Below are 24,936 nucleotides of genomic sequence, written 5' to 3' on the forward strand. Positions count from 1 at the left end.
CTACTGTTTTCTCTTCATTTTTCCAGAAAATCACTTCGCGAAATTGGCTTTTGCGAAGGTCTACGAGGAAAAAGAGGCTGAAACGGACGATTTTACTTTGCGAAAACATATTACGCGAAGTAAGAGACGTGTTTTTAAGCAGTATTATCTTCGCATACTTCGCATATTGCGAAATATACGAAGTCAGACGGAATGGATAAAGAAGAAAGACTAAAAAATTTCTAAGTGTTATATATATATTAAGGTTATTTTGGGAAAGTCACATAAAAATAGTTTAAATATGTAGTAGATTGGGTAAATGAGTTAAATATGTAAAAGGGTCTCTCCCATTTGACCTAATTTTTGTAATTTTCCCTAAAAAGTAAGTTACATATAGAAAGTGCGTCGCACACGTCTTAAAAAAGTAAAATGACCAAAATCGAGGTATGAAGTTCTAATATTAGAGAAGATAAATTTTATAATTAAGCAAGTAAGAATTTTCTTTTTAATATTTTTTATCTACTAACATTTTAAGGCGCGTGCAACATATATTCCACACGCTGCTTACTTTTTTTACAAACGAGTGATTAATTGATTATATTAGCAAATTTAGGGAGCCATTAATATATTTTAAACTGTGGAGGCTATTAGAATACTTTAAAAGACTAATTAAGTTTTTTTTTTTTGGACAAGTTGAAGAGGGAATGATGTATTAAACAAAAAATATTTCTTAGAATAATTGCAATACTCTAACTTGAGTGACATAAATGGAAAAAGACATTACTATTTTTTTACTTAATATTAATTTATATTCATAATTGAGTATTTTAGTGTTAATGTTATATATAGGTATACTACTTTTTATTTGATTTTTGAAAATAAAGTATGTATTAAAAATTTTAGGGTAATTAATTTATTAGTCCCTATATTTTGACAAAACACACTGTTTAGTCCCTGTATTTTAAAAAACACATGATATAGTCCCTAACCTTTTTCTCGATGAACTGTTTAGTCCCTAACGTTTTTCTTGGTGAACTGTTTAGTCCTGCCGTTAGACTCTCATGAAGATTTTGTTAGTCAATTTGGATTTGCGTTCTTCTTTTCCTTTATTTTTCTTTCCTTTAAACTTTAATGCATCTGAAATCAACTTTGAGTGTTCTTTTTTTTTATTTTCTTCTTAATCGTTCAAATTCGTAAGCATTGGATCTGTGCTTTTTCTTGTTCTCTATACAAATAGCTTCTTCTTCTAAATTGGATTCATCTTTTAAAGTTTGAAGGTAAATAGTAAAGGGTAATTTAGTCATTTCCGAAGTTATAAATGGTAAAAAATCTAACAAACAGATGGAAGGACTAAACAGTTCACTGAGAAAAAGGTTAGAGACCTTACCATGTGTTTTTAAAAATACAGAGACTAAACAGTGTGTTTTGTCAAAATATAGGGACTAATAAATTAATTACCCAAAATTTTAAAATTCAAAATAAGAAGTTGGAAAGAAGTGGGGGCATGCTTTTTAATAGTGGGGATGGCAGGCAGAGGTCAAAATTGGTATTATTTAATGTTTATAAGCAGGGCGTGATCGAACCAACCTTGTCCTAAAGTAAATCTTTGACTAAGGTATATACATTTATGCTTACTTCTTTATGGGAACATAACCCTCATGCTCTACATATACATTTAATGTCTTTTTTCTAGATAACATTTTGATATTTTTTTTTTGGGTAATATAATTAATTAATTATTATATTTTTAAGGGGCTTTTCAGAAAAGCCTTTTACTAGCATATAGAGGAGTGAATTTGGGCTTTTCATGCCAATTCCTTGAATCGGACCAAACCAAAAAATGGCATCGTAGGAGAGTCTTCGGTTTTCTTGATTGGGAAGACAAACAAGAGCTCAGGAAATAAATTGAGTTCTACAAAAAGTACATCTCCAAAGCTTCAAGTCGAGTTCTGCAAAATCCTTGTGGAAACACTTGAAAATACACAATAATTATTTAGAAGTGTACAACAAAAAAAATTCTACATGAAGTTATTATTATTTCTATAAAAATGATATGAAATAAACATAAATAAAATACTAAAAGGCTATAAATTACGATGATGCCAACATATAAGAAAGTTATATGGTATCAAGATCACAAGTTAAGAGTAACTTGAGATATTTTGTCTTTCCAGACGGAAGTAGTCTCTATATGGTGTAGAATAAAGTTAGATGTTTTGCCACATCTGAACTGAAACTTCCATATGGTGTTATTAAGATTAACATGCTCTTCTTTCAAAAGGAAATGAAGGAACACCATAACACATGATTTTCATACCATGTGTGTTTTGTAACCACAAGATGAAAAAGGCATTGTATATGATGAATGTCAACTCGCATCATAAAATTATGGTTTCTCGAATTTATTCTAACCTCAACACCCTTAAATTAGTTTGGAAGTATGATCTGATTTGTCTTAACTTGGAATGAAAATATGAAGATCGTGAGATAACTAGGATAGTAAAAGAACCTTATCATTTACGCAAATTAAATCATGATGGAAGGAACATAGTAAGAGAGAAACATTTTCATTTTATCATATCTAAGTGTTTTTTATATTTCACAGCCATGACATTTACGCATGTGTGTATTGTATACTTGTGAAAATAGAAAATTTTAATGAGATCAATGTATTACATATGGTTGTGAGACGGAATTTGGGATAAAGTATACCACATGTAACGATACATGTTTAGTCAAAAGGTGATATATTTCCAATGAGTGTGTAGTTATAAATTTGATACATGTCCATCGAGCAACTATATATCTCAAACAAGTGTATAGTGTTAGAGCTCTCGAGTGTATGTTGGTTGTACAAACTATTTGCAAGTAAGAATGAGAAGAGTTAAGGAATGTGTGATGTTACGTGCGAGTAGGAAATGTTGGAAATATTTGATTTGATTCAAATATAATCTGCTCGTAAGGAAAATGGGTCGGATATAGGTTAAATGAGTAATTAGGTTTAAGGCCCAATTAGTGGCTATAAAAAGATAGATACACCCATAACCTAACCTTAATGCATAAGTTCAGAGATAGAGCTCTATAACCTTCTTTTCCCATATACCACGTGCCTCTCTCTCTCTCTCTCTTTCAATAATGCTCTTAGTTCGTGGATCTATTGTCTCTCTCCTTCCAACTAACCTCGGCGTAGTTGATTCCTACCCGTTAATACGAAGATCGTGGTTTCCGTTCTTCTGTTGTTGTTCTGCTTCAATCAACTCATCGGGTTGCTGCGCTACAAGATGTACACAATAACTTGTATTCGTATTCATTTATATATGTGTATAAACCCTTCATGAAAAAATAAATTTCAGGTATCAAAGTGTAAACATGTTAAAGTTTAGATACCAAAAATTATAATTTACATCTAATAAGTAAATAGTAATTTAGTAATTTGAATAGACAGAGGAACTAAACTGTTAAATAGAATAAAAATTAAGAATCTTATAATATATTATTAAAAATACAAGATCAAATAATGTATTAAATAATTAAGAACGTAATGACTAATAAATTATTTATCCAATCTCTTAGAAAAAAAATATAAAGGAAGTTTAATAAAGGTATATATTATTGGTATTCTCAAAATATTTAGGGTACTTTTAATGGGTTGAGAGACATATCAACATGTTTTCCATATTACAAGTCATTTTTGGGGTTAAATCATACTCCTATATAATTAAATGCATTATTAATTTACTAAGTTGAAGGAAATAATTCGACATATCATATCATGATCTTCCAACTTCATCTAATATTCTCTTTAAAAACCAAAATAAAGAAACCACAAGTACAATACTATTTAAGAATTTCACTTACTTTCACATCATTTTCACTTAATTTCACTTACTTCTGCATCATTTTCACTTGTTTTCGCATCATTTTCACTTACTTTCACATCATGGAAACTCCTTCATCGTTGAAAACCAATGGTGCTGAAGATAAAGAAATTGACATCATCTCAACCTTCCCTCAAGAATCAAAGCCATACTGGCGTCCTACTCAAATTCTACACAAATACCAAGGATTCTGGTGCTATACAGATTTTCTAAAAGGAGTATTATTGTTTCAGGAAAACTTCAAACCTCAACCCAATGATATTCTAATTTGCACCATTCCAAAATCAGGCTTTACTTGGCTTAAATCCCTCTGTGTTGCCATTTCAACTATATCATTAAGTTCATCTGAAAATCCTTTACTCACAACAATTCCACATGACATTGTACCTGTTCAGGAACTGCTGTATTCAGTAGGGCACGAAAGGGACACTTGAAACCCTTTGGTTTCATCACATGTTCCTTTCAATTCCTTGCCTAAATCCATCATCCTCAACTCGAACACGAAGATCATCTACGTGTGTCGAAATCCGAAGGATGTTCTTGTTTCATTGTGGCATTTTTCGCGTAATAAGAAAGCTATCACATTCCAGTAAGGGTATGAAAAGTTCTGCAATGGAGTTTCAACTTATGGACCCTATTGGGATCATGTGTTGGGATACTGGAAAGCAAGCTTGGAGTTTCTTGAGAGAGTTTTGTTTTTGAAATATGAAGATATGAAGAATGATACTTGTTTTTATGTGAAGAAAATTGATGATTTCATGGGGTGTGGTTTTTCTGAAGATGAACTAAAACAAGGTGTGCCTGAAAAGATTTCTCAATTTTGTAGTTTTGAGAGTTTGAGTAATTTAGAGGTGAATAATAGTAAAGATACTACTAAATATGTTCCTATTAAGATTGAAAACAATTCGTTTTTTTAGGAAAGGTGAAATTGGTGATTGGAAGAATTATCTAACACTTGAAATGGCAAAAAGGTTAGATCAGATTATTCAAGATAAGTTTAGAGGTTAATTGTCTGAAAAATGCCGACACTTTTCTTTTGATGCTTTATTGCATTGTCTATTTAACAAGAAATGCTACTATAGTCTGAGACCGTAGTAATTCCTTCATTCAGATGATACCATATCAGCAGTTGGAATGTCATGACATCATCCGATTGGAAGGACCATTATTGGCCTAGACCATAATAGAATTTTTGCTATTGAACTTGATTGTGTGTGGAAGTTTTTGTGTTTTGCTCTTATTTTAATTTTGAAGTGTTTAATTTGATATTCCAATAGTAAAATAAACTTGGCTCACAAGTTTATTCAGATGAATTAGCAAATTGAATTTTGGATTTAAAGTTAAATAAACGGAGATTGGGGTTTTTGTTTGCGATAGAAGATGACTGGGGTTTTTCGCATTACTAAAAACAAAGACTTCAACATTAAAATGAGGTTTGACAACCTCAAAATTGGAAAAGTCCATAGACTTGATGATATTCTAAACAACTTTAATTTAATTCTTTAACTTTGTAATTTTAAAGTCATTTACGTGTTGTTTGGTGAGGAGACGAAATTTTTAGAGGAAGAAAGCTTCGAAAATGATGATTGAAAAATAAAAAAAATTGGTTTCATAGTAAATGTGGTACTAAACAACTTTAATTTTTAAAAAATTTCACTTTGATATCGTTAACAGTCATTTTGATAGTGTTAAACTAAACTATCATTGTTTTTAGCAAAATGAGAACATCATTTCCCATTTAGATAAAAAGAAATCCATGTATCAGTTTGACAAAATGTGAAAGAATATGAAATTTTTTTTTCACTTTACCCGTTATTTTATTAAAAGAGAATATAAATACAACAGGAAAACGATGAATAAAACCTCACGTAAATAAATAGAAGTTAAAGTTAGTAAAAGATCCCCTTGGAATATTTGTACCTTCAATATACTTATCTTATTTTTAGTGGATTGCTATTCGTCGCCCCTATTTTCCTTACCGTCGCCTCCTTTTTGACATTTTTGCCCTTTTCATTTTTCATTCAAAAAAATTAAATTCTCTCAACCCCGAAGAACAAAACGAAGAAAAATCATGCCTCCAAAACAATGAAAAATACTTGAACATCTAAGTTTCGTATTAACCAATAATCTGAAATTTAACAAATTTAACTTGAAACGAACTTTTTTTTTCCGTTGAATTTACTCTAAACAGGTAGCCCATACGGTCTGGTCCATGGACCGTATGAACTACCAGTTTTGCCTAGGCAAAATCGGGTAGCCTACCCCTTTTTACCTAGGCAAAACTGGTAGGCTACCCGTTTTCCTTTAGAAAAACGGATTTATTTTTTTTTAATTATAATAAATATTAATTATAGATAAATTATGTATTGATTTGATAGAAAAAACGTATAGATAAATTATTGATTGGAAATAAAAAATACGGTATTGAAGTGTCCAATTAATTTTTATTTGGTCAATTATATTTATTTACCTTTTAGAACGTAAATTTAATTATACGTAAATTATGTATTGACTGGATAGAAAAAACGTATATATAAATTATTGATTGGAAATAAAAAAAATACGTAATAACGCGTGCAATTAATTTTTATTTGTTAATTTTTATTTATTTATCTTTTAGAACGTAAATTCAATTATTGATAAATTATGTATTGATTGGATAGAAAAACGTATAGATAAATTGAAAATAAAAAATACGTATTGAGGCGTCCAATTAATTTTTAATATTTATTATAATTAAAAAAAATCTGTTTTTCTAAAGGAAAACGGGTAGCCTACCAGTTTTGCCTAGGCAAAATCGGGTAGCCTACCCCTTTTTACCTAGGCAAAACGGGTAGGCTAGCAAAATCGGGTAGCCTACCCATTTTGCCTAGGTAAAAAGGGGTAGGCTACCCGATTTTGCCTAGGCAAAACTGGTAGTTCATACGGTCGGTCCATGGACCGGACCGTATGGGCTACCGGTTTAGAGTAAATTCAACGAAAAAAAAAGTTTGTTTCAAGTTAAATTCGTTAAATTTCAGATTATTGGTTAATACGAAACTTAGATGTTCAAGTATTTTTCATTGTTTTGGAGGCATGATTTTTCTTCGTTTTGTTCTTCGGGGTTGAGAGAATTTCATTTTTTTGAATGAAAAATGAAAAGGGCAAAAATGTCAAACAGGAGGCGACGGTAAGGAAAATAGGAGCGACGAATAGCAAAACCCTATTTTTATTTACTCATCTTTAATTTCCATATCATTTTCTCCTTCTATACTTATGTTGTTTGATTCATAAAATATAGCACTTTTATAATATATATATATATAGAGAGAGTGAGAGAGAAGAGATCCAGTGTGACAATTTTTTTATGGTGTGACAATGATCAATTTTGTAATTAAATAGGAGAAGGTGACAAATTTGTAAATAAAAGGAAAGAGAAAATTGTTTTATTTTTTTTTCTTTAAAATGCATTTTTCTGACTTTTCCAACCTTGTTTTTCAAAAAAATTTATACCATTGGACTCGTCTTAATTAGACGGTCATTTTAAGATCCCAGAATCTTAGGTAAAAAAATTTCCAGTGAACGAAATCCGGCAATATGTTTTTCTGTGAGAAAAGAATGTCCAGAAAATTTTCAAAAATTCAAATGTAAAACATCATTCTGAGAAACTTTAATTCTTGACTCAAAGTGAGAGTCCTTACGGTTTAGTCCCAAATTAACGGAATCCGGCGGTTAGATGAGCGTTTTCCGGTGAGAAACCCAAAAGTGTCCAGAAAATTCTCAAAAAATTCTAGAAAATTTAAAACATTATTCGGAAAAACTTTAATTCTTGAGTCAAAGTATGATTTCTTACGGTTTAGTCCCAATAAAACTTTATCCTTAATTTTATCCATTTTACATGCTTCAACAATTTATTGGGTCAAAACCATAAAGAATCTCATTTTGAGCCAAGAATTAAAGTTTCTTAAAATGATATTTTACATGTTTTAAAATTTTTTAATAATTTTTCTGGATACTTTTTGATCCTACCTTTCAACACTATGGGATGAAATATTTTGTTGGAACAATATAAGTATTCTGTTGGAACAATTGGTACACAAATTTATTCTGTTGGAATAATATAAGAATTATAATTATTTTCTAAATAATATAACTAATATAAATTTGAAGATACAATATTAAATACTAAAAAACAAAAATGAAATTAAAGACGATAGATAATAAAATTGATTTGGAACAATTGTTAAACTGATTTATTATGTTGGAACAATATAAGTATTATACTAGAATAATATAGCTATTTTATTGGAAAAATTGGTACGTTGATTTATTCTGTTGGAACAATATAAGTATTATATTAGAACAAATGGTACACTGATTTGGAATAATTTCGTACACTGTCGGAACAATGTAAGTAAGATAAAAAAAAATGTGTTTATAAAATTATCAAAAAATTCTAAAACATGTAAAAATCATTTTAAGAAACTTTAATTCTTGGCTCAAAGCGATATTCCTTACAGTTTTGACCCAACAAATTGTTGAAGCATGTAAAATAGATAAAATTGAGGAAAAAATTTTATTGGGACTAAACTGTAAGAAATCTCTCTTCGACTCAAGAATTAAAGTTTATCAGAATAATATTTTACATTTTCTAGAATTGTTTGAGAATTTTCTGGGAACTTTTTTCTCGACGGAAAACACCCGCCCGGATTCCGCTCACCGGAATGTTTTTTTACCTGACCTTTAGGGATCTCAAAATGACCGTCTAATTTAGACGAGTCTAACAATATAAAATTTTTCAAAAAACGAGGTTAGAAAGGTCGGAAAAATATATTTTAAAGAAAATAAATAAAATAATTTTCTATATCCTCTATTTTCTTTTATTTACAAATTTGTCACCCTGTCATTTTCAATTATCATCAAAACTACGTAGTTTTGTTATGTCACACAATAAGCTCCTTGCCACACCTAAACCTCTTGTCGCACTAGATCTCACCTATATATATATATATATATAGGAGAGATCGGGTGTGACACATTTCTTATGGTGTGACAAGTCTTATTGTGTGATAAGGACCATTTTTTAATTAACCAGGGGAAGATCGCAAATTTATAAATAAAAAGAAAGAGAAAGTTGTTTTATTTCTTTTCTTTAAAATGCATTTTCCCGACTTTTCCAACCTCGTTTTTCAAAAACTTTTATACCGTTGGACTCGTCTTAATTAGACGGTCATTTTAAGATCCCAGAAGCTCAGATAAAAAAAATTCCGGTGAATAGAATCCAGCGATTTGTTTTTCTATGAAAAAAATGCCCAGAAAAATTTCAAAAAATTCCAAAAAATATAAAAAATTATTCTGAAAAACTTTAATTCTTGACTCAAAGTGATATTCCTTACGTTTTAGTCCCAAATCAACGGAATTCGGCGATTAGGTGGGCTTTTTCCGGCGAGAAAACAGAAAGTACCCAGAAAATTCTCAAAACATTCTAGAAAATATAAAACATTATTTTGAGAAACTTTAATTCTTGGGTCGAATTAGGATTTCTTACGGTTTAGTCCCAATAAAACAATTTCCTTAATTTTATCCATTTTACATGCTTCAACAATTTATTGGGTCAAAACCTTAAGAAATCTCGTTTTGAGCCAAGAATTAAAGTTTATTAAAATGATGTTTTACATATTTTAGAATTTTTTGATAATTTTTTTGGCACTTTTTGGTCTTACCTTTCAGCACTATGTGTTGCAATATTTTGTAGGAACAATATAACAATTCTGTTGGAACAATATAAGTATTCTGTTGGAACAATATAACTATTCTGTTGGAAGAATATAAGAATTAGAATTATTTTCTGAATAATATAAATAATATAAATTTGAAGATACTAAGAAACAAAAATGAAATTTAAGACATAGATAATAAAATTGATTTCGAAAAATTGGTAAACTGATTTATTATGTTGGAACAATATAAGTATTATGCTAGAATAATAGAACTATTTTATTAAAAAAATTGGTACGCTGATTTATTCTGTTGGAACAATATAAGTATTATGTTGGAACAAATGGTACACTGATTTGGAACAATTTCGTATACTGCCGGAACAATGTAAGTAGGACAAAAAAACGTACCCAAAAAATTATTAAAAAATTTCAAAACATGTAAAACATCATTTTAAGAAACTTTAATTCTTGGCTCAAAATGAGATTCCTTACGGTTATGACCCAACAAATTGTTGAAGCATGTAAAATGGATAAAATTAAGGAACAAATTTTATTGGGACTAAACCGTAAGAAATCTCACTTCGTCCCAAGAATTAAAGTTTCTTAGAATAATGTTTTACATTTTCTGAAATTTTTTAAGAATTTTCTGGGCATTTTTTTTCGCCAGAAAACGACCACCCGGATTCCGTTCACCGGAATTTTTTTACTTGAGCTTCAGGGATCTTAAAATGACCATCTAATTTAGACGAGTCTAATAGTATAAAATTTTTTGAAAAACGAGGTTACAAATCTCGGGAAAATGTATTTTAAAGAAAAGAAATAAAACAATTTTCTATATCATCTCTTTCTTTTTATTTACAAATTTGCCACCTTGCCCTTTTCAATTATCATCAAATCTACGTAGTTTTGTTATGTCACGCAATAAGCTCATTGTCACACCCTAACCCCTTGTCACACTGGATCTCACTCATATATATATATATATATATATAAGGGTGAGATCCAGCGTGACAAGGGTTTAAGTTGTGACAAGGAGCTTATTGTGTGACATAACAAAATTACGTAGTTTTGATGATAATTAAAGAGGACAATGTGACAAATTGGTAAATAAAATGAAAGAGATGATAGAGAAAATTGTTTTATTTCTTTTCTTTAAAATACATTTTCCCGACATCTCTAACATCGTTTTTCGAAAATTTTTATACTATTAGACTCGTCTAAATTAGACGGTCATTTTAAGATCCCTGAAGCTCAAGTAAAAAAATTTCCGGTGAACGGAATCCGGGTGGGCGTTTTCTGGTGAGAAAAAAAGTGCCCAGAAAATTCTCAAAAAATTTCAAAAAATGTAAAACATTATTCTAAGAGACTTTAATTCTTGGGTCGAAATAGGATTTATTACGGTTTAGTCCCAATAAAACGTTTTCCTTAATTTTATCCATTTTACATGCTTCAACAATTTGTTGGGACTATACCATAAGAAATCACGCTTCGACCCAAGAATTAAAGTTTCTTAGAATAATGTTTTACATTTTCTGGAATGTTTTGAGAATTTTCTGGGAACTTTGTTTCTCGCCAGAAAACGCCCACCCGGATTCCGTTCACCGGAATTTTTTTTACTTAAACTTCAGGGATCTCTCCTCTATATATATATTCTTAATTCGAATTTATTTAATTCTATATTTTTAGAATTTCTATTATTATTATTTTGATTTTTAGTATTATTTATATTATATAATAATATATCTATATTTCTATAATTCTATTAATAAAAAAATAATTATATATATATATAGCACTAATATAATAGTTATTTCTATAACTGTTATTTTTCCAAAATTATCCGTCCGTCAAATTTTTCAAATCCTGTATGTTTCAACAAATCCCTATTTTATATCCTTAAAACAAAAAAAATGTAAAAACACAAAAATATGTGAAAGCACGTAAACAGTAAAATGTGGAAAATAGTAACCAGAAAAACATGTAAAGCGGTAAAAACTCAAAAAATGTGAAAACGTGAAAAACGGTAAAAAATAGAAAAACGTGAAAACGAACAAAAACATAAAAAATGGACTAAACAGTAAAAACGTGAAAATGGAAAAAATAGAAAAAAAAAGTATAAAATGGGAAAAATGGGAAAAACGTGAAAAATAAAAAAAAAGGAAAAACGAGAAGCATAAAAACGTGAAAAATAGAAAATTTCAAATAATAGAAAAACGTGAAAACATGAAAAATACTAAAAACATGAAAAATGAAGAAAACGGTAAAAATGGTAAAAATATGAAAAAGCAAAAAAAAATGTGGAAAATGTGAAATTCGCGTTAGTTTGTTCTTCGAGATTATGGAACAATGTTTGTTTTTTCTTTTTTTTAATGGGTATTTTTTTATTGTTTGAAAAACAAATAAACATCATAAGCTAAGTAGTTCGGTCCTTTATACCCCTTATTTAATAGCAACATGCATGTTTGTACCTACTTGACATGTTATTGATAGAACTTTTTTTTAAACATACTAAATGATAATATTGGAAATAGTATCAGTACATGTGTCACCATCATAGGCAGCTAGGAACGTCCGAAGTATTGGAAACTGTCATATTCACTAAACAATGATATCATCTTTCCTCCGACACATGGGTAGGAAGATCTCAAGTCCAATTCGGACTACATTTCGCCACATTCGTCTAAAATTAAGGAAATACAGAATGAGTAGGGTACGACTTGCATAAATCACGTCCAGTTGTCTTCTGAGGAATCTAAGGATAGTGATTCCGTATAAATACGTCTAGAATATATATATATATATATATATATATATATATATATAATGTAATTACTCTCAATTGCTTAATACTTCATCATGTATCTAACTTAAGCATCAGAATGAGATCGTTAGTCAATTTCCTCCTCCTGACCATCTTTCTGTCTTTTCCCAGCCACCGAAAAAGTTCATTCAAAATATTAGTAAATACCATTTTCAAATTGCAACAACTTAGATAAAATTTACTTACTATTTGCTCTTTCTTATCTATACTAACGTATTTTCTAAGTCAACTTAAAATCGAATTAATATTAATAATAGAGGAATTCTCTAAGTTTTTTTGTCATTTTGTTTTGTTTCGTTTCAGGGTTTATTCTTCTCTTTTTTTTTACCTCTTATAAGAATTTAGTATCAAAAATAAATTGGTCTATTTTTTTTGCAAGTTTTTTAGAAACCTGGTTTTGATTTTTTTTTTTTTTTTGGTAATATTTTTTTTTGGTAATCGGAGGAGGGTGAAAACCCAAACAAAACAAGGAAAAGAAACTAATTAACGGCTTATTTTATGTGAGTGTCGGTCAAGTCGATCCTCATAAAGAATAGCCTGACTACAGGAGGTACATCACACTCGTGATGACCCAAAGGAAATGACCCTGCGAAGTTCGCCATCTAGTCGCAGCCTGATTACCTTCACGAAACGTATGAATCAGACTCGACTCCCAATCTCGACTTCTGTACTCCCGGCATCTCATCAACAACCATGCTAATCGGTGGTGCCTGCCAGTCTCCCCATGTATCATTGCCAGGACAGTCTGTGAATCAAAATCCACTTGGACCCTTCTGTAACCTCTATCCCAAGCCCAAAATAGAGACCCTAGATCTCGGCTAATACTGTCGTACAAACGCCGAGATTAACACATTTCTAGTGTCCTTGCTCATCCCTGACTAAGCCCCCAACAGATGCTTGGCTTGGATTCCTTTTACTGGCACCATCAGTATTTACCTTAATCCAAGATAGGTTCAGAGGGTACCATCAAATCTAAATATCTCTACTTTTAGCACATGCAGCATTAAATATCTCTACTTAGATATATTTTCTAAGTAAACTTAGAATCGAATTAATATAAATAAATAGAGGAATCTCTAAGTTCTTTTTCTCATTCTGTTTTGTTTTGTTTCGTTTTGGGGTCTTTTTTTTTTTTTTGTACCTCGAATAAGAATTTAGTATCAAAATAAATTGGTCTATTTATTTACAAGAAACTTGGTTTTGATATTTCTATTTTTGGGTAATATAATTAATTATACATTATTTTATGGAAAAATTACATAAAAGTTTTGTGATATGACTTAATTGTAATTTTATACTTAGTTATGATATGGGAAATTTACATATAAATTCACATTTGAAAAACTATCTACAATTATGTTAAATTCTAATTTTAATTTATGCCAAACTAATAAAATCCTTACTTTTAATCTATTTTAAGAATTGGAGTTTATAAATTATGGGTTTAGGATATATTGTTTAGGGTTTAGGATTTATGAATTAGAGTTTAGAATTTTTAAATTATGATATAAAAGCATACTTTATTTTTTATATATGGAAAATAATGACATATTCAAAATTAAGTTTACGGTGTCCGCTATGGTTACTTTGCTTTTTACAAAGTACCGTTACTTGGTGTGGTTTTCACCATTGGATTAATTTTCTGCTCCATCATCCAATGGTGAAAACCACACCAAGTAACGGTACTTTGTAAAAAGCAAAGTAATTATAGCGGGCACCGTAAGTTTACTAATCTGATTTAGTTGTAATTTTATAGTTAATTATGATATTCATGTAACTAACCTTGTGATATTCATGTATTTGACCCTTATTTTATATTTTTTTTTAAGGGGCTTTTCAGAATAGCCTTTTACTAGCATATAGAGTAGTGAATTTGGGCTTTTCATGCCAATTTCTTGAATAGGCCCAAACCAAGAAACGGCGTCGTAGGAGGGTCTTCGGTTTTCTTGATTGGGAAGACAAAAAATTGAGTTCTGCAATAACATCTTCAAAGCTTCAAATTGAGTTCTGCAAAATCGTTAGCACTACTTTCGTGGCTGATTCTTTCTCTGTTCTCCAACATACACCATGACTAAGCAACATGCTAACTGGTCTCCATACGATAACAATGGAGGGTGCGGATTCTTATTTATATTTATTTTTCATTTTTTTTCTGTTTATGCTCATTTTTTTAATGTTAATTTCAATTATTCTCAGATCTTGTGTTGCGATTGCGGGCGCCAATTACTGCGTTATCGCAGCTGATACTCGGATGTCCACAGGCTATAGTATTCTCACTCGTGAATACTCGAAAATCAGTAAACTGTACGTTTTTCCAGCTTCTATTTTTTTTTTTGTATTTTTAGCATTTGTGCTTAGATTGTTCGATTGGTTGTTTTACTTTTGATATTTCCGTTGGTCTTCTCATGGTGCATTGTGATAATTAGGGGAGATATAGTTTTTGAGGGTTTTGAAGGAAAATCAGTGAACTGTACGTGTTTTTCAATCTCATCTGATCTTCGTCTTTTCTATCTCCGATCGACGTCAACCTCATTGAGAAAGCTGATTATGATAGGAATTTAAAATTGACATTAATTTGAGGAATTAAGAACTGTCAAATATCTCATAAAGCTCTATTAAGACATACTAAAACTGTTTTAGCAATTTGATAATATGCCTATTTCATATTTTCTGCTGGTATGCCTCTGTACTAGATGCAACACATTCATGCTGATCAAACTTTAAAACTGTTCAGAATGGATTCCAATTGTCAAGGCTGAAAAAAGAGAGAATAAAAAGGAATTATGAGACAGTTAATGAACAAACTGGTAATGAAATTTTATTGATTTTTCCATCACAAAATACACCTAGCAATTTGGTAAAATTGAAGGCAAAAGCAAAATACAAATTATTGAAACTAAAAAAGGAAAAAAAAAAAAAAAATTGTATTGTAGCAATTTGCTTTGTCTTTCAGATGCTTGAATTAACAATTTAACCCTGTGTATTGTAGCAACAAGCATTGGAGAGAAAATAAAGTTTAATTTATTGATGATTATTCCTTTACTAGGTTCACCTTCCCTTTCCTAGTTGTAAACCCGACGCAGCAGCTACATATATGGAGCAGGAAGATAAACATGAACCTGAATCAAAGAAAATTAAAATTTAGAGGTGATTCAGACATTGTAGTTACTGATTCCAAGCTCTGAACTTAGTTTCATTTTGGAATTTAGGATGATTCTAACAATATTGCAGGTATTGACAATAATCTAAAATACCTGGTCTCAAGCTTTGAAATTAATTTCAATTTTATATTCCTATCGTAATCAGCTTTCTCAATGAGGTTGGCGATAATCGGAGACAGAGAAAGACGATGATCTGAGACAAAGAAAGACGATGTACATAGAAAGAGAAAAATGTGAAATCTCAAGGAAATTAACAGAGTTGGGATTAGAGTTAAATCCTAATTAGGATTACGTTGATACGTGTAATAAAATAAATGGGAGACAGGGAAGGGGAGACCCAAACTGGGACAGCAGATTTTAGTCCCTATTATTATTATGTTGTCCAATGATGTTCCATAGCTTCTCATTTACTTGTTACTTATGAATTTTGAATCTTTACTTGTGCACAAACAAAATAATGCTCTCGCAAGTTGAGTTTACAGGAAATTATTATAGTTAATTAGTTATTGTAGCAATAACGTTATAACGACAGCAAAGAATAGGCATTAGCTATTTAACTCAATATTTTCTCTTTCTTTGCTTAAGAGACACTGACTGTATCATCTCTTCTGGTCCTCAGAGCTGATAAATCTGTAATGGCATCATCTGGATTTCAAGCTGATGTGAAAGCCCTGCAAAAGCATTTGACAGCTAGGCACTTGGTAAGACATCACAAAAAAATACATAGATTTGCTGCTTCTTATTTATATGTGCAATATTATCAGTAATAGATTGTGGTTTTGATTGAATGGATATGACTCTTTGATTCATTATCTTTTGTTCTGTCCGAATGCATTATTTTCTACATCAAATGTATCTGTGTATAAAACTTGAGGTTTGAGTAGACATGTATGCAATAGAGATTAATGGTTTCTGTACAAGTTTTCCTGTTGTGAGATTCTCTTGAGAGAAACATGCTCTTTAATCCTTCAGTCTGTGTGGCAAGCTAACTTGTACTCATAGTTGTTAAAGGCGCACTAAGGCGCTAAGGGGTCCTGGAGCCTAGGCTCAAGGCGCAACGCAAGGCACGCGCCTGAGGAACACAAGGCGCAGAAAATTTAGAAAAAAAAAACACTCCTTTACTATTTAAAGCATAAACCAAAAAAACACACTTATGACCACAAACACACTTATGACCACACAAACAAAACAAAACCACATAATACTAAATCATAAATGTCAAAAACACCAAGTTAAGTTCATAATTCATAGAGACATTAACATGTACTTAACGTCTTAATCTTAGTACTTAACTAATGCTACTAAACTAATAACCATTCATTGTCACTTGATATTCTTCTATGTGTATGTCACAGTTTCTGTTTGATTGGAGTGGAGGAGACACTTCTTCACGTGACTGCTCTTAATCCCTCTCTAATCTTTTTATATTTAGTTGTGTCTTGATATTCTTATTTAAATCAAGGGTTAAGATTAATCTTATTTCAATTAGATTAGTAGTTGAGATTAGTCAAACATTTATTTTACACAAAACATTCAAAAAGAAAAAGAAGAAAACCCTAGTGAAAACACAGAGGCGTGCCTTGATTGAGCCTCACTTTCTGCAATCAAGGCTCACTACCTTGAGCCTTGAGTGAGGCGTGCCTTTAACAACTATGCCTGTACTGTAGCTGAATTATAGCAGTCTTGATTTACAAACAGTGGATCTTGATGAGGTGATAGATTAGCCTAATTCGCATATACACTATTTGACAGGCAATTTACTACTATTTTTATATTTTGTCATCTTTTTAGTTCCTTGTAACTGTGTTCATTTTAATTGTTCAATCTTCGTGTATATGGGGCATGACATTATTTTAATTTTAGAACAATGAAGCAATAACTTGTGTGGCTCCATCACTATATGTCCTCGCATTTGTCATTTGCAATTATATGGTTTCACTAAAGCTGTTTCTTTCACTGATTCTTTTGTTTTTTTGCTTATAAATTCAGATCTATCAACATCAACACAACAAGCAAATGAGCTGTCCTGCCATGGCTCAATTGCTCTCCAACACTCTTTACTACAAACGTTTCTTCCCTTATTATGCTTTTAATGTGCTAGGTGGGCTTGATAGTGAAGGTAAAACAACATGAACTGCTGCTAGAGACGTTTTCTGCTTCTTGTTGATATAAGTTGACTAATGGCTACAGTTGCCATGTTTCCGGATTGTAGGAATGGGCTGTGTTTACACTTATGATGCTGTTGGTTCCTATGAAAGGGTTGGATATAGTGCCCAGGGTTCTGGGTCTACTCTTATCATGCCTTTTCTTGATAACCAACTCAAGTCTCCCAGTCCTCTCTTATTACCTGCTCAGGTATTTACTCTTGGGACAGTGTTTCTAGATTCATATTTTAATCTTTCAATCTTGAAAATATTATATCATTTCTTATTTTTCTACTTGTGAATTCTATGACCTATGCAGGATGCCGTTACTCCACTTTCTGAATCAGAAGCCATTGATTTGGTGAAAACTGTCTTTGTATCTGCAACAGAGAGAGATATATACACTGTAAGTTTTTGTGTTTTCTATGTAGTGAGAGAGAGATGGACTGATTTTTTTGTTAATTAATGTTTTTTTAGAAGAGTTTAATGATCCCTTCAACTTTGAAGACGACCAATTAGCTTCTTGAAGTTGTTTAAAGTGGCATGATTAACCCTCCTATTCCTACATAGCATAGCAAAGTAGAGATTTGGACAAAGTTGAAGTGCTTATCACTTTAAGCAAGCAAGTTCAGGAAGTTAATAGGTCACTTCAAGCAAGTTCAAAAAGTCAATAGGCCACTTTAAACAAGTTTGAAAGAATTAATCGGTCATTTTTTAAACTCGGGCTTACAATTGGTTTCTATAGCCAACTTGGAGAGCCTCTGTATGTATTTGGCCTTTAATTATTTGTCATCTTCTTTTGAAAGTCTTTGTACACGTATTAGTTAGTTCACTTTTTCTTTTTGGCTGTTCGTGACACTCAATTATATTTTGCAGGGGGACAAACTTGAAATTGTGGTGTTAAATGCTGATGGTATTCGTCAGGAGTTTATGGAACTCAGGAAAGATTGATTTGTTTGAATGTTAACTAACAGCGCATCATGCATTTTCATCATGTTGTTCAGTTCAGTGCAAGCTTATATCTTGAATCCATCTTCAAGAAGTGCATTTCCTTGGTATAGATGTTCTGCAATGACGATGCACTTTGTGTTTTGGATATATAAATTAGATATACTGTGGAAGATTTTGTTGGATAATTAATGATTTATGAATGAAGTCCTCGTATTTGCTCCATATATTTGTTCGACATGGCGATTAATGGATTAATTACATTGATAGTCATTGACGGTTACTTAACTTTATTTTGTTTCAATAAAGTTATTTCGGCTGGTTTAGATTGAAAAAATCATCTGAATAGTGACATGATAACCATTTTGAAAAAGATTGATTTTTTTAGGTAAAAAATAAAAGTTATATGTATTGTTTATTTTATTTTATTTTTTTTGAATGAAAAATGTCTTTCATATATCAATTAAACATCAGTCATAAGGCTTACAATAGATGGAGGAATAATATCCATTGTGACAAAAGACGAAACTAACAACCCGAGTTTGGCTAATCCATCTGCTACCCTATTAGCGTTTCTTCTGGTAAAACAAAACGAACAACTAGCAATCAAAGCTTGTATGGCTCTGCAATCTTCAATAATCATACCAAAACTCGAATGATCTTCCTCGTCCTCCTGACACAGCGCCTTAATTACCACTTGAACATCGCCCTCCACACTAACCTCTTCGTCACCTCTCTCCTTGATCCAACTGAGCGCCTCCCTACATGAAATTGCTTCCGCTAAGCCTGGCGATAACGCATCTTGAACAGAACCGTAGCTTGCTGCAATGAATTCACCTCGGACATTTCTTATAACCACACCAATATGTATTGTTTATTTAATTCAACTACTTAAACTTGTTACGTGATAACAAAAAAAAATTATATTTTTTTTATGTCATGTAAAATATGATTTTATTAATTTATTGAAAAAAAATGTAAAGTTTAATGATTATATTGAAAGAAAATGAAATTCTGTGTACAATAGACTACATTTTCCTCAAATTGGGAGAAAACTTATCAGAAGGCAGTTTCTATTTGGATTATTTTCCATTGTTTTTCAGTTAAAACTTAAATTTGCTTAGTTTTGTCATTTTAGTTTCGCCTGCAATCAATCAAATTCAAGTTTGCTTGAAGCTTGACAATATGCTTAATACAATTTAACTATTACCATTAACATTCAAACACCAAAAGACCTTCCAAATTTTGAATATGATTTTTCTACCACGACCTTTCATCATTGCTTGAAACACTTTAACCTCCTTAAAACAATCTTTAACCCATCTCAATATGCTTAAACTCCATTTGACTGGTGCGCGCACCATATCGACATGTTGTACGAGTGGATCAAAACAGTTCATGCAATTTGAGGCTAACGTTGGAAGGGCTGAATATGTATTAAGCTATTGACAATAACCCTTTTTTTCTTTTCACTTGTAAAGGTGTGCAATCAGCTAATCCAAGGATGACTTTGTAACTATTCTTTTGTAGCAAAAAACTTTCATAATATGCCGAGACAAAGAAGCTATTCTTGGACTGGCCCTTGTGTAGCCCTTCTTCTTCTTCGTCTTCTTATTATTATCTTCAGAAACTATCTGCAGCAGAAGACCATCCTTTTTTCTCCAATTCAAGTCGTAATGTCTGTAAAGAATGCCCAGAGGTCAAATGGTAAGCAAATGTTTATTTCATTTCTGAAAAGTTGGAAGAACATGGAATTGAGGATCAAAATGACCCCTGAAGTTGGCAACAAGATCATTTTAGTCCAAATCGAAGTTTAAGCATCAACTCGGTCATGAAGTTGGCAACATTTGACAACATTCAATGTCTAAAAATTTGCCAAATTTCAGCTAATTTGTCAAATATTCTCAACTTCATGACTGGTTTGATTAAACTTCCATTTGGACTAAACATCTGTCTGCGAACTTCAGGAGACATTTTAACCCTTCATTCGAAGAATATGAGTGTAATTAACCCCTAAAAGTCTTCACCTTGATTCTCTTTCTATTGTAATCGAAATCAAAGTTCCCAAACCGTGATGCAGATCGATACTCCACAATGGAGTCATTACCGGGTCGAAACCAGAACTCCATATCATCCACTAACTGTTTCAATTGATATCATCAGGATTGTCTATTATATAGGAACTCAAATGCTCATCAATCTAATAAGAGCTGAAACTTACCCCCAAAATGGGACTCTGATATTCCACATGCAAGTAATCCTCTTTCTTTTCTGCAATCCTAGGCGTGAATTTATCTGGTTTTGTTGCCTGTATCTGCAAAACATTTAAACAAACACCATGTGCTAAATCTATGCTGTTGTTTCATCTTCTCCTCTCTTACTCTGAATTAAGAAATAAGGTGGGATCATTTATCCAAAATTGAATTTTAAGCATCAATTAAATTTTTCGTCAAAAAAAAAAAGCATCAATTAAATTCAGTTTTGAAGTTGGTAATACTTGACAAATTACTACTTGGTCCAAAAAATTGATTGACCCCTGAACTTTGGACATGTCTCGTTAGCCCCCTCAATCCACTTACTTAAAGTAACCTATTGACTTCTTGAACTTACTTAAAGTGACCTACCAACCATGAACTTGCTTAACATGACATATTTCAATTTGGCCTGCTAAACTTAGTTAAAGGGATACAAGCTTCGACTTGTCCAAATCGCTTCTTACTCTATCAAGTAGTACTAGGGGATTAATCATGTCAAATTAAGCAAGTTTAGAAAGCTAATAAGAAATCTTTAAATTTCAGGAGGCCAATCGGCTTTCTGAACTAAGCTAAGAAGGTCGTGATGTACTCACAGTCTAAGAATTTTTGTTATTTTAAGTATCTAACTCAATCCAGAAATTTGAACAATATTTGACAAATTGATGCAGAGTTTATAAATTCTAGGTATTTAAAATGGTTATATTTGATTAATTTATCAAAGAATGAAATGCCATAAGTTGTTACCACTTCAAGTAGCTCTTCCATTGCCTCTTCTCTATTCACAGGCCTCTTTCTACCCCCATTATAGTTCCTACAAAGAATAAACCAAACCAAGAACAATAGAGTCCAATTCAATTCCTTCAAAATTTCAAACAAGACTTCTGGTTTTTCCAATTACAAATACTGCCTTACCATGGAGGGACATAATGAGTAAGATCATTGATATTTTCAGCTGTTGAGATACAGTTCTTAGTAGCTGGGCAAAGAGCTAGAGTTTGTTGGTTCTTCTGCACACCTAAGTATTCAGGCTTTTTCCCGCTGCAATCAGATAAGCAATTTGACAATAATGACGAATTCAATTTTAAATATGCTTAGGTATTTAAGAAAATTCGGATTATAATACTTGCCCGAAATTGAAAATGGCCCCAACTACTGCTAATTCGCTGCTCCTCAGAATAATTTCCCTTCAGATTTGAAACAGATTTTCTCGTAATTAAATTGAAGATTTACATGAATATAAATACAACAGCGATAGACTGAAGAGTACCTCCGGGGAATTTGATCGGCTGGTTGGTCGGTGTCTTTGGCGTTTCGCTGCTGGCAAAGGAAGATGCGGCGATTGGACGAAACAGTGAGGCGTTGGCTTTGAATCTTGTAGTGAAGGCCACGAAAGGCGCTTGTTGGTGCCGCCATTGAAGCCATTTTCAGAAGCTCTGGGGTGCTGGTTTTTTTTTCCCTTTGGTCTCGGCGTCTCTTTCAGTCTTCTCCCGACGCATAACCAGTCCCACCCAGTCTAAGTAGTTACAAAAAAAAAAAAAAACAAATTATATTTTCCATCACAAATTCAACACGTGAAAAATAAAATAATATTAAGGCCCCGTTTGTTTGGGGAACATATTGTGTTCTGGAAAATTTTATGCAGGGAAAATATTGTGCTGGAAAATAAAATATTTTCCTGTGTTTGGCAACAACACTGGAAAATATTTTCCGGTGTTTGGCTACAACATTGGAAAACACCGAAAAATATTTTCCAACCACTAAATATAGATTTTTTGTATTTTTTTATTTTCAATTGTATATATAAAGAACAAAAAATATGTAGAGACGTGGAAAACTGTGAAAACGTAAAAAATAGAAAAAAAAATGTAAAAAAACCCATGAAACTAAGAAAATGTAAAAAAAACACGAAACATAAAAAAACTTGAAAAGATGTGGAAAACAGAAAAACGTGAAAAAACACACAAAAAATATAAAAATTTATTAAAAACACAAAAAGTGGAAAAATACGAAAATTACGAAAAGTAAAAAAATATTCAAAACATGGAAAAAAAGTTGAAAAACACAAAAATATGAAAAAATAAATATAAAAACACGAAAACATTTTTTCACATTTTCGGCATTTTTTGTACGTTTTCAACGCTATTATATTTTTTTTGCACTTTTTCTTCTTTTTTGTGTTTTCACGTTTAGCTTTTCGGTTTTCAGTTTTTCCCTTTTTCACGTTTTCTTTTTTTCGCGTTTTTTATTTTTCGCATTTTGCTACTTTTTCGTGTTATTCGCGTTTTTTTCATGTTTTTCGTATTTTTCACGTTTTTGTGTTTTTTATGTTTTCGTGTTTTGTTTGCATTTTTCATCTTTTCATGTTTATCGCGTTTTTCACGTATTGTCACGTTTTTGTGTTTTAGCATTTTTTGCGTTTTTGTGTTTTTTGTATTTTTCATGTTTTTATATATTTCGTGTTTTGTCACTTTTTCGTGTTCATGTTTTGTGCTTTTTCAAATGTTTTTTTTTTGTTTTTGTATTTTTCGCATTTGTTCACATTTTCATATTTTTTGCGAGTTTTTTTTTTTGTCATATTCTCGTGTTTTGTAACGTTTTCATATTATTTATATCACTGTTATTAGACTCGTACGAGTCGCGAGTCGACTCGTACGAGTCGATACGAGTCAAGTGGATTTCGAGACGACTCTATGGTCTGACTCGAAATCCACCTGAATCGGCCACGACTCGGCCGAATCGCCGGTGACTCGGCCGTATCGGCCGAGTCGGCCGAGTCATGGCAATGGCTGGAAAAAAAAAAAAAAAACTAAATCGGAAATGTCAAAGGTCATTTTGTATCTGATTCATGTATCTTTGGGGAGAGGAATTAATAAATGCATTTATGATTGTTTTTGTACATTTAATAAATGGGAAAACGTACAGGTCTAATAACAGTACAATGCATTCATTTAATGTATTACAAATTGTTACAAATTACAATTTGTGAATTGAAAAAAACGTATACACCAGGTTTAAATTTTTTTTTTTTTAACTGTTAAAAGAAAATCAAAGGACTCTTCAAATAATTAATTAAGAGTCTTTAATTAACTAAAAGATGACTCTTCAAATAATTAGGACTCTTTAAATTTTTTGACTCTTCTATTTATTTGTTATTAACTTAATTTTTTCTCTCTATTCTTTCAATTTTCTACTTTTTTTTTTTTTTTTTTGTCTCTCTTTTGTTTTGATTTTCCATTACCAAAAATCCTCTACTCTATTTGGATATTAATATTTGAATATTTCATTTTTAGACTCATATTTAAAGTTAAATATGGTTAATATTTTATTTTTTTATAATATTTTAAAATTGATCCGTATCTTACGATTCACGAGTCTCGATTCACAAAATGAGATTTCGAGTCACGAGTCGTATCTCGATTTAACAACTATGATTTATATTTTTCATGTTTCATATTTTTACATTTTTTAACGTTTTCCCAATTTTTCTCTGAACGCGTATGTTTTGGGGAAAATGTTTTACCCTTTTGAAAAGGGTAAAACATTTTCCCTTATTTCTTCCTTGTTTTTCCATTGACTTGCAACTTATTTTTCTTTGACGGCCTTGTTTGATAAAGCACTTAATTACTTAAATTAAAATGTTAAGCACTTATTTAATTTAAGTGCTTTTGATAACAGTTGTTTTTTCACCACTTAAATTAGTTAATTAAGTTAAAAACCACTTATTTTGATAAGTCAAAATATTTAACTTATAATTTTAAGTTAAACATTATCAACTGATACTTTTTTAAAAATTAAATCATTCAATATTTTCAGCACTTAAAATTCAGTACTTATTTTTTCAGCACTTAATTTTCAGTTTTATCAAACAGCTTTCCTGCCCAAACAAACACTGGAAAATTGGAAAAATATTTTCCTGCTGAATATTTTCCCCCAAACAAACGAGGCCTAAAAGTCAAATTTGGCACAAAGTTTTTTAACATTAATTATCGTTTAATATATTGAATTTGTTATTAATATAGTTATAAATTTTTTATTAAGATACTAACAATTA

General features: G+C 31.1%; 2 protein-coding genes and 1 pseudogene across 2 annotated transcripts; 2 read left to right on the forward strand and 1 right to left on the reverse strand.

The window, feature by feature from the left end:
- Positions 1 to 3,838: 3,838 nt before the first annotated feature.
- Positions 3,839 to 4,991, forward strand: LOC136220721 (flavonol sulfotransferase-like; annotated as a pseudogene).
- Positions 4,992 to 14,335: 9,344 nt separating this feature from the next.
- LOC136216892 (proteasome subunit beta type-1-like) lies at positions 14,336 to 18,855 on the forward strand. Its single transcript, XM_066003435.1, has 7 exons — positions 14,336 to 14,491; positions 14,574 to 14,681; positions 16,158 to 16,239; positions 17,528 to 17,657; positions 17,751 to 17,893; positions 18,002 to 18,088; positions 18,559 to 18,855. Exons 1-7 carry the CDS (start codon positions 14,445 to 14,447, stop codon positions 18,631 to 18,633), a joined length of 672 nt encoding a protein of 223 aa, XP_065859507.1. The 5' UTR covers positions 14,336 to 14,444; the 3' UTR covers positions 18,634 to 18,855.
- Positions 18,856 to 19,780: 925 nt separating this feature from the next.
- On the reverse strand, positions 19,781 to 22,397 carry LOC136216798 (uncharacterized). The gene is made up of 7 exons (XM_066003355.1): positions 22,153 to 22,397; positions 22,013 to 22,069; positions 21,798 to 21,923; positions 21,630 to 21,696; positions 20,852 to 20,944; positions 20,658 to 20,771; positions 19,781 to 20,310 (listed from the first exon to the last, which is right to left on the reverse strand). Exons 1-7 carry the CDS (start codon positions 22,305 to 22,307, stop codon positions 20,254 to 20,256), a joined length of 669 nt encoding a protein of 222 aa, XP_065859427.1. The 5' UTR covers positions 22,308 to 22,397; the 3' UTR covers positions 19,781 to 20,253.
- Between the last annotated feature and the right edge of the window lie 2,539 nt (positions 22,398 to 24,936).

Source organism: Euphorbia lathyris, chromosome 2, assembly GCF_963576675.1.
Source record: "Euphorbia lathyris chromosome 2, ddEupLath1.1, whole genome shotgun sequence".
Lineage (NCBI taxonomy): Eukaryota > Viridiplantae > Streptophyta > Magnoliopsida > Malpighiales > Euphorbiaceae > Euphorbia > Euphorbia lathyris.

Bases quoted from the DNA above. Each gene is read 5' to 3' on its own strand.
- LOC136216892 (XM_066003435.1), top strand. From the start codon at position 14,445: ATGACTAAGCAACATGCTAACTGGTCTCCATACGATAACAATGGAGG. The intron at 17,658-17,750 runs GTAAAACAACAT...TCCGGATTGTAG, and splicing joins AGGTGGGCTTGATAGTGAAG to GAATGGGCTGTGTTTACACT. The intron at 17,894-18,001 runs GTATTTACTCTT...TGACCTATGCAG, and splicing joins CTCTCTTATTACCTGCTCAG to GATGCCGTTACTCCACTTTC.
- LOC136216798 (XM_066003355.1), bottom strand. From the start codon at position 22,307: ATGGCTTCAATGGCGGCACCAACAAGCGCCTTTCGTGGCCTTCACTAC. The intron at 22,070-22,152 runs GTACTCTTCAGT...TCAAATCTGAAG, and splicing joins GCCGATCAAATTCCCCGGAG to GGAAATTATTCTGAGGAGCA. The intron at 20,311-20,657 runs GTGAAGACTTTT...CATTCTTTACAG, and splicing joins ACAATAGAAAGAGAATCAAG to ACATTACGACTTGAATTGGA.